We start from the raw sequence: 10,479 nt of genomic DNA, 5'->3' as shown, positions 1-10,479 counted from the left end.
GAGAGAACACCTAAGCTCTATAGTTTCTTACATTCCTTATAATTCACCATTCTTCCCCCCTTAAAAACTAAGAGGCAGAGAAAAAAGGAAGCAAACTCAAAATTTCCTCCGATTTCCAGCTCCTAATTCCAAGAGAAATAATTTTCAGACATTGGATCACAACACCAATTATTTCACTCTATTCAGCCAAGCAATCTGAAAGTGCAAGAATTAAAAAGGAAAGAAAACCACAGGCACTTCCAGTTATGAAGTGAAATACACGAGTTAGTTTAAAAAAAACCAACAGTGCTTTATTTTCACACGCATTATGTGCACCTCTGTAAAAGCACCATTCCTGAAAAAAAGAAATCTTTGCTTATTCCATGCAGAGTCAGATGCAGAGGCAGTGTGAATCAGAAAGCTATATGAAGGGACTATAGGCAGAAAATTTTCTAGGCAAGGGATTGGGAGATTCAGAGCTAAGCTTCCTTTATTTTTTTCCCTCATTTCCTACGCAGATACGCAAAGTGCTCTGCTATTGAAATGCACAGGAATTTTTTTCTTTTTTTTTTTTTAAACAAACAGGTAACTAATAGTTACTACCGACTCCTCAACCTTGCATTGTTTATCTTTCAAATCCACTACGCCAGTGTTATGGAAAAGCAATGGAGGTCCTGCAACGCTCACTGACTAGATACAAGAAAAATTGTCCCATCTGCAAAGAAAATACCATGTTCTGACCTCAGCATTAAGATCTACGCTTGCACAATGGAGGTCTGGTCAAATGTATCTTCCCTCCTCTCTCCCACTATTGTTTTCAGTCTTACCACACGTTTATTTTCAGCTGGTAAGTACACACACTTTTCATTTGATTGACACACTGGTGAAGCTAAACTAAACACCTCCAACTGCTGTTCAAGTTGAAAAACAAGCCAGCATTAAGACTTTCACTTCACAGTCTGTCCATGAAGGCAGATACTTTTCCCTTGAACTTCTAGGCTGCTGAGCTCAGCCAAAAAAAAGGGTTGTCTTTCTCATTTTGTTGTTTCTTTTTTGTTACGCACTCACCAGGAATACCAAAAGAGATGGCAGAACATGGACCTTAGCTTTATCATCTGTCCATACATAGGCAGACCAGCCTTTTCTAAATATCAGTCATCCTTAACTCAAAGAACCCAACAAACCCCACAAAACCCCACATTAGGGGGAAAACTGAAAGGCTTTTTTTGTGCACCAAAGTGGAAAGTCATGAAGTATTAATTTTTATAAAATCTACTACTTCGAAGCCAAGGAGTTGCATTTGGTTGTATGGAGCGTCTTGTGCTTCAAGACCAGTTCTAAGCCACACGCTTACCAGTGGTAGCATCCTTGTAAATTAAGAGAGGTAGTCTTGTTTTACACTAAGGCTGAACAAGTTTGTTTCCCAGTTTTCACCTCCTCAAACTATTTTGTAATGACACTCAGGAAGGGTGACCCTCTCAAGTGGCAGCAGTGATCTTGAGGAAAAAAAAACACAAACCAACATTTCTTCTTGACCTCACTTGCTTTTCTCTGCTGCTTAAGTTTGACCTTTCTCCCTCCCCCACACCATAAGCACAGTTTCAAAATGAATTGATGTAAACAGAATGCAGTATTCATTTAATGCAATTAGTAAGAAAGATTATTAAGTTTTTTTCTCTTTTTCTACAGTCAGGGCTCGATTAGTTAGAAAATACTGACAGCTCCTTTTTTTGTGAAAGAGGGATGGACAACTTTGTTCAGACAGTGGAAGAACATCATGGTGTGGTTTTTTCTCTTTTTTTTTTTTCTCTTTTTCTTTTTTTTTTTTTTTTTAAAAGAAGGTACTATTGAGAGCATAAAGGCTCATTATACTGCAGTAGCAAATGCAGTACCGTAGCACTTAAGAAGTGGTTAACAGTGCTTTGGTTCAGAATCAGTGTTAGAAAATAAAGCTTAAAAAGTTATGATGCAGGGTATTTGGCGGAATTTCAACAGCAATTTGTAATGAACGTAGAAAGGACTGAAGCGTTGGCTTCTTCCCCTTGGCAAATACTTTGTTCTTCATTCTGTTTAAGTCCCAGGTTTCACGATCCAGTTTCTCATTTCCATCGATGACGCACTAAGGAGGATTCGTCATTGACCACGTCATTGTCGGTGTAGCGATGCTGACACCGTGGTGGAATAAGCAGCAGGATGATCAGTACAAGGAGGATAATTCCACACAGGCTCATGAGAGCATAGGAGGCAATCCACAACACTGGTTCATGGAAAGAAACACTAGAAACACAGTTGCTTGCAACATCTGCTGTTGTGAAAGGGCCTTCAATCTCAGATACTGGAGAGCCATCAACTTCTGAGAAATTACAAAAAGAAAAACATTAAGTCTATAGACACCATTTAAAAGCAAATAACAAAAGACGTAGCTTAAATACCTATATATCCCTTTTCCTCCATCATCATACATCTCACCATACTCATGTTTTATTGTATTTCTCATTGCAATAAAAATACTAGTATTCCATATTTATAAAATGGGAATCTGAAGCATAAGGAGACCATGATACTCCCACATCTCCACAGGCTGTCAACGAGAAAGCAGACATTTAAATCAGGTTTCCCACAGCCCAAATTAAAGCCCAAGCCACTGGATCACCTTTTCTCTCTGGACTAACCTTTCAGAAATGTCAATTTAACAAAGCTTAAAAATCCCACAGCACCTACGCTGGAGTAGGTCAGGGCCTGGGCAGTTTTTGTCTGTTTCTGGCATTCGCAACAACTGGAAGAGTACCTCAGATGATTCTTACATCTTCTGTGTTTGCTATCTTCCAGGGTCTTAGGGAGCAGCATGAAGGATCAATAGCTTCATAGATACCTTAAAGGACTGTATCCTAAACACAAGGTGCAGGGTGGAAAGCAGCACAGATACTCTTGTGAGTGGAGGTGAAAATTCAGAAGGAAGAGGAGGTGAGGCAGGAGAGCTGGGTGACAGCTGTACAGAAAAAGGGAACCGTGGAGAGGAAGGTCAATGTCAGGAGTGAGAAGCTGGGACATAAAGGAGCAGTGCAGTTGCACAGGGAGGGAGAAGCTAACCAAGCAGCTCGAAAAATGGAGATGACAAAGCTAAGGCAAGAAGCATGAAGGGGTGCCTTGGCAGCTCTGTTTTCGAACAGCCATCCGCCTCGGTAACATCACAGACTGTGACTTGTTTCATTACCATCACAAACCCCTACTTGTTAAACCAGTATTTGCTAAAAAGGGTTATGCTGCCCATGGTTGTCACAGTAACCGTGGCAAGCGCAGCAAAGTTCCCCTGAGTTGTGGACAGGGCTACACGTATTGTAAAGGCAGAGCAAGTGTGAGTTGCCTAGGGCAACAAAATATTCAGAGCATTTTGTATCTGCAGGTGTGCGGCCGGGGAAGGATGGATACCTTTTAGCTTGCTTGGGGCAACTAGGAGCCTGCAGTTAGTACTGTCTGTGCATTTTAACAAGTCTTCCAAACGGTTGTAATTCACTTCTCTAGTCAGATACTTTATTTGTGTATTTCTTACAAAGGCCTCATTTTTAACCTTCCTGCTTAAGACACACTCTTGCCAAATTGTAAGTGATCCTGCCTACTGAAAACAGTATCTCTTACTTACGTATCTTAAACACGACTCCTGAAAGCATGTTTAAAGACATTAGCATAAAATAACCTTTGGAAAACCTGGGTTTTGGGGAGGCAGGCAGGTGGCCTTTAAGGTTCTTTGTGGAGAAACAAATGCAGAATAGGTGGGCTGCTTTATCTGCAATTTATTGGGAGAGATTTTAGTTGGTATTCCGTCCCTGACCTCCCAACACCTCATATTACTTTAAGGCTTAAGCCTCATTAGACTTAATTCAGCTTAATCACGGGCTGCTGCTGAAAGAGACAGTCCTGCTTGCCCTCACAGGATCCTGTCTCTCGCTGCCTCTTTTGTATTGGTGCTAGTGGCTGGTAGGCTGCAAGGAGAGTCAGGGCAACTTGCTGATCTGGTGGAAAACCAACCTGTCCTAACAAACAAAATGCCCAAATGAGGAATTTTCTGTAGGATCACTCAGCTGAACCAACCCCTTCTCCAGCGGCAAGTGTGGGAAGACTCCTTTAGCAGCAATATGCTGCTAGCGTGGACTGGGTGAAACCTGAGGCTGCACCCACAAGCACCCTAACACTGGTGAATACCAAACACATACTCTCTCAACTCATCAGATGGTAATAAACTGGCCCGTGCACCCTATATCGTCAGCATATCTTTGCCAAGACACTGCTGTTACATAGATATGGTAAGAGAGTTGCACATTAGTGGACACACTTGTAAAAGACTACCTAGAAGGTCTGTGGCAGAAATCGATTTTGTTCAGAGTCCCAGTATTGCACTTTGTCTGCCATGCAATTGTTTCTTCTGGACATCTCACCCCCTCACACCATTTCATCTGTCTCTATGAAGTCCTGCAGCACAACCAAACTAAACCACATTTAATACTAATGTGAAATGCAAGGCATAAGTACTTCTACTTAGGAATTTAGTATTTTGAAGAAGTGAAGAAAAAAAAAAAGCAGCACAATTTTCCACCTTGGAGATAGCTTTGAAAATAAACAGTCCCTAATTACTCATTATTTGGCTTGAGTACAATAATTACTCCTATTAAAAAAGGCAATACAAAACTGTTGCCATAGTGGCTGACATTTTAAATTACATTTTGAGAATGCTTGATAGCAGCACAGCCTCTGCTTTCTTCGCTCCAAAAAGAAAAGTTTTCCCTCACCCTCCTTCACCCCAGAGAAACTGAGAGGAAATCAAAAAAGAGGAAATTTGCCTAAATTGTTCAAACAAGCCCTTAACATAAACTAACAGTGACACACACTTAGCGTATTACACATTAGCTGAATTAAGATATTTTGGCATTTTTTTTTTTAGAACATTTGGTGGTAGCTACCTCCAATAAACTCTTGACCTTGAATAAATGAGATTTTCTTCATTATTGATGATTACAGGACAAAAAACTGGAAAAATGCTATTTTATAACATTTGTGTAGAACTCAGACACACTCACTCTCACTCACTCACCATCTTGAGTGGTTTGGAAAGGAAGCAAATCTGAAGTTAGATCAAATTTATCATAAAATTGTAAAGTGCTGCTTGGAACGGGCCCCTGGAAGTCACCTAGTCCAGCCTCCTACTCAGAGCAGGACTGTCACCATCAATAGATCAGGTCAGCTGCAGCTTTATCCAGCCAGGTCTTGCAAAACCCTGAGGATGGAGACCCCCGTGATCCCTCTGGCCAGCCTGTTTCAGTGCTGTACCACCCTCCTGGTAAAGAAGAAATTCCTTATGTCCAACTTGAACCTTCCTCAATGTAACTGGTGGAAGTTGCCCTTTGTTACGTAGTTTCACTTGCACTCACCCTTGGCTTGCATTCAATTTAGGGCCCACCATAATCCCCAGTTCTTTTTCCTCAGGGCTGCTATTCAGCCAGTCCCTTCCCAGACTGTATGCATGCATGGTGGTTTTCTGCTTGAGGTGCAGAGCCTTGCACTTCTGAAACTCTTGAGGTTTCTGCTGCCCAGTCCTCCAGGTTACCGAGGTCCTTCTGGACTGAAGCTCTGCTATTCATCATGCCATCCATTCTCTCGAGTTTAGTGCCCACAAATTTGAGTGCATTCTGTCTCATCACAGTTTAGTGTAGAAGTCATTTATGATTACAGTGCTTGCTGCATTTCTTCCCTAAAAAATACCCAAGTCTTACTCCTATGATCTTCTCACTTACTACAAAAATACTAGGGGTCTAATTCTGCTCAATGCCGAGGTACCATTAGGTTGCTTCACTAATACTAACTAGTTGATCTGAACATCCTGTCTCAAGAAGGGACCTGATCCAAAACCTTTCCTAGTCATCCTGTAAACAGTAGGTTATCCCTGAAATTATCAGCAAGCAAGGAGAAACAATCTGAAATTAGTAACAGGCAGAATAAGTCTTAAAGGGTTTCACATATTGAGGAAAAAGCAAATTTCTTTTCCTGCCACAGTGGAATAGCTTCCTGCAGCCATCTATCTAACTCTCCTCACTCTTGGTACATCCTGGAGAATGAAAATGGTGCAAGAAGTATTGTGGCATAAGCCAGTTCTCGTCTCTAGCCAAGTCTCAACAGAAACTTGGGAGTTCAATGAAGTTAAGGCTTTTTGTCCTGTTTCCCTCATTTTTGTATTCAGCACATACCCGTTTAACATCTTATAAAAACATGGGCTTAAATTTAGTGTTAACACTCTATTGTAAACAAGAAAGCATAGGTCATTGCAAAGCCACACCAAATGGTCTTATATTTCTCTATTTCTGAAGATTTATGCCACCAGTAATTCAATTTAATTTATGCCCACAAACAGACTAAGAAGCTCCAAATAAACTACATTAATATAGGTGCTATGGAGGACATAGCTGGTCTCCACAGGAAGCCAGTTAGGCAGCTTAATCCCTCACACTGCACTGACGGCTAACCACTCACAGTTGTGGTTTTCTCATGAAAGTAGCGTTAAATATGGAAACCACAAGCTGTGAAGAAGTAAATTCAGAATAACTGGCACATCCAGCAAAATGTCATCTGCCCCATGTGCGTGGAGTCTGACAAATCAGTATACCTTGTCTCAGTCAGTGGCTTGTGCCATCTGATTTCTCAAGAAGCTAAGTTCCCATGATACTAGGTTAGACATATGCATGAAACATGGACAAAGAAACAAGGAGGAAATGCCTTCTAGCACCAGCTGGGTATCATCATATGTCCAAGCTCATGTAAATTCAGATTTCGTTTCTATTCAGCAAGCTCAGTTCTTCCTCTCTAGACGAGGTCGGCAGAACTACATGAAGTGGCCAAACTCTATGCATCTATGTAGCAGTATTAACATTAAGGTGTTATTATGGTTCCCTGATTCTTTTTCTCAACAAAGATGTGCTGTCAAAGCAGTTCTTACAAGCAGCTGGCTCGCGTCCCCTGCTGACCACATGTCGGTCAGTATGATCCGTCAAAATGCCCCCTCCCCTCTCCATTAATGGCTACAGCATGGCAGGGACCAGAGGCAGCTCTATGCTTGCTAAAACCACAGTCAGGAAGCACAAGGAAGAATGAAAGGCAGGAAAACCTGGTCTGCAGTATTTGTCTAGTTACACTCTCCTTCCAGATACATTCAAAATGCGTCTTTCATCACTGCATGGTACCTCATAGAGGTCTTCATTAAGCAACCCACATCAATATCCAGATTTTCTTTCGTAGTAAGCTCAAAGATGACAATTTTGAACCCATTAACAATGGAGAGATTAAAAAAAAAAGCTTTTAAAAAGTCCTGGAGCTACAACTCAGCTAGCTAGTATCTCTCTTTTTTCCCCTCAATTACTTGGTTGCATTAAGCACTCAAGTGCTTACTGCCCTTACCCTCTCTAACATAAATACTGGGGATTAAAAAAGCACTGTCAGTTGTAGTCCTTTTCTCATGCAAATCTCAGATGATACAATGTTTTTCAGGGCATAGACCACGTCTGTTTGGGACAGAGACTTGCATATGGGTGCACGTCCTTTCCCCCCTCTCCCACTTGTATGTTCTTGTGATGCCAAGGCAATATCTCAACAACACGGGGAGGAAACCCCAAAACTTTTGTTTTTAGCTACCCTTGGTGAGATAAGAGAAATCACGAAAAAGCAAGAAAGTTAATCAGCACTGTAAAATCAGCCAAAAATTATGAGCTTTTTCACATTTCCTCAGCAGCTAATTAAAAAATTAATGGCTTTCTACTTACACTGAGAGAACAATTTGTTTAGAACCAACACAAACACCACAAGTCTTAATTTGAGTCCCATTTTCATCTTGGCTCTTTCTTTGAGTATTTCTGAGAGGCTGAAAGGGCACAATTTACATTAAGAGAAAAGCGCGAGTAAGGTACTTCACTGCACATTGCAAAAGTTAGTTGAAGAATCCATTTATCCACAAATTAGATCAGGAACTACACAAAAATGAAGCTGCATTAAAAACAGGGACTCGTCTCATGTAAGTGTTGCGGAAACCGCTCACACAGACAGATGTCTTGGAAAGATGATCTTCTCTCAGAGGGAGCAACGCAGCTAAGGTACCCAGAGCTGAGGCTGATTTACTTCACACCAAAAGACTATTGCGTGCAATACAGCCTCTTCATTTCTCCCCTTGAAATGTGAGCTTGGGATTGCTCAAAAATATACCCTTCACGCTTCATGAGTAACCATCCTTTTTCCCATCAGATAAGTGGCAAAAGTGTTTCTCTGAGAGAGCAGGCGTTTCCTCACTCACCAAGTCCTGAACAATATTTCTCTCACCTGCACACGGACTCACTGCAAAGCCCACTCTCCTCTGGGCTCTGTCAAATATTACATAGAAGCCTTCCATGACTGTAGCACCAATAACTAGAGCATTCGTGGAGGAAGAGATGCCGAATCGGTAGCATTGTAAATTGTCTCCTATTCCAAGGATGGGTTGAATATAAAGCTATTTAAAAAAAAAAAAAAAAAAGCCAGAGTTTAAGAAGCAATACCACACAGTACTTAGAAGTTCAAAACTTTTGATTTTTATATTCAAGCACTCAAACCCCACTGGAAATAGAGAATGAATAGGGGCAAACAGATTTCTGTACATGACTTAAAACTGGTCAAAACTCACATGCAGGTAAGAGGTAAAGCTCTTGGATTCTAAGCTTAAATTTGAACACAGTCAGTCACTATGTGAAGGTCAACAGCAAATTCATGACAGCCACTTTTTATTGTATTTTCTATAAGGGAAGGATAGCTGAGAAAAAACTTGGGATATGAACATAAATTAGAGAATAATTTTATTATTTAAAAAATTATCAGGACGGAATTGATTCAGAGAGCGTTCAGTGTCAGCTTCAAGGCTCTAGCTTCATAAATTCAAGTCACATTTTACCCCTTGTCTCCTCAGGGAAGATAAAAGATTGCCAAGCTACATGATCAGTACAGAAAAAGCTTATCATAAGGCTTTAGTATATTTCAAGTTAAAATGTACTTAATAGGTTCATTCTTCTCTTTGCTCCTGACCATTCCCTGAGGTAGAAGACTGTATTAGTAACGTTAGAGGATACTAGCCTGTATTGCAACCTATACTGGGAGGGGAAGCCAGAGAGGAAAAATAAAAGTGGCACATTATATTCTAAAAGCTGGGATGGAATATTAATAAAAGATAAACCAACCAAGTTACAGAAAGTGGTGAAGAGATCACACAGGCTCATTGCCAAGACTGTCATATTCAGAAGTGCTCCAACTCAGAATGCCACGAAAAACAAATCAATTTGCTTCCCAAAATGAGAAGATCAAAATGAGCAGAGACATTCTGTATTGACATCTAATGTGGCTAAAGCTCATGAAAACAAAACAAAAACTTGACTACTTTTCCTGACAATTTGAAAAAAATCATTCCCAACTACATGGACTGCACTCAGAGGGAAATTGTGTTTTTCTTTTTTGGTTTTAGGTTTGACAAGTTTGCTATTTTCCCTATTTAAAATTTGATTTTTAAAATTTCATTTAAAAAGATTTCCCTTGCATGCAATAAGCCAGTTATCTATTACTGCTAAAAACAGCTCCTATTTTTTAAGAGGAGCTTAAAAGAGCATGTGCTTTCTAATAGTAAAAATAAATGCATAACTGAATAAACAAAGAAGGTTGAGACCTGTGGTAGGATAGAGATCCGAAACGACCTACTGGAGTTTTCATCCCTCAGGTAAATGGAGAGTTTGGGAAATAAGGACCAGGGTCTTTCGGTTTTATCCCAGCATGCAAGCTGTGAACCAGTCCAGAAACCAGAAGAGAATTCTTGTATCTATTAAAACAAACAAACAAACAAAAAGTGATACATACAGATGACATACATTTTGATAGATTTTTGTAAATGATCACCACCACTATTCAATACTTCTTCCATTCCCATGGAGATATTCAAGCATGAACACAAGTCTGACAAAGAGCTGCTTCTTTAAGGACCAAAGCAAAAGCCCAACACACAAATCGAGGTGCATCATAACTCATTATGACTTGGAAGAAGGGTGAAGATGTAAAAGCAAGTTTAGCTCTCCCTTCCTTCCCTATTTGTGTCTCATTACTTCCACTTCTGCAATGAACATGTATGACCTCCCTGAGCAATTAGTACTGCAAAGAGGCAAAGCATCAACAGGCTTTTACTACCTACCTACCTCTTCTCTGAACAGCTCTGACCAAACACCAACATTTTGAAGCAGCAGACATTCTTTTAAAAACACAAACCAAAATACAAACCACATGAATATGTAATGGAGTCATCTCCCTTCCTCACATACCTACAGCTTCTTACTCAACTTCAGGGTTTTGAAGCCAAGGGCTAAGCCAAAATCTCCTGGCATCTAAGGGAATCAAGGTCTGCCACAGTCAATGGAAAGAAACACGTCCCTCTGTCTCTTTTGCTGCCCTGCCACTCAC

The 10,479-nt window shown here is 40.5% G+C and overlaps 1 protein-coding gene across 1 annotated transcript in view; it reads right to left on the bottom strand.

The window, feature by feature from the left end:
- Positions 1 to 1,043: 1,043 nt before the first annotated feature.
- BACE2 (beta-secretase 2) overlaps positions 1,044 to 10,479 on the bottom strand; it is a 48,409-nt gene continuing 38,973 nt past the window's right edge. Inside the window, exons 7-9 of the mRNA XM_075172908.1 lie at positions 9,698 to 9,847; positions 8,332 to 8,500; positions 1,044 to 2,332 (exon numbers count right to left, since the gene is read on the bottom strand). Of these exons, the coding sequence (XP_075029009.1) occupies positions 2,079 to 2,332; positions 8,332 to 8,500; positions 9,698 to 9,847 (573 nt within the window). The 3' untranslated portion in view covers positions 1,044 to 2,078. The remainder of the gene's footprint in view (positions 2,333 to 8,331; positions 8,501 to 9,697; positions 9,848 to 10,479) is intronic.

The sequence above is a fragment of the Calonectris borealis genome, chromosome 1 (genome assembly GCF_964195595.1).
Source record: "Calonectris borealis chromosome 1, bCalBor7.hap1.2, whole genome shotgun sequence".
NCBI classification, from domain to species: Eukaryota; Metazoa; Chordata; class Aves; order Procellariiformes; family Procellariidae; genus Calonectris; species Calonectris borealis.
Note: the sequence above shows the minus strand (reverse complement) of the source record. Positions and strands in the feature narration are given on the sequence as shown.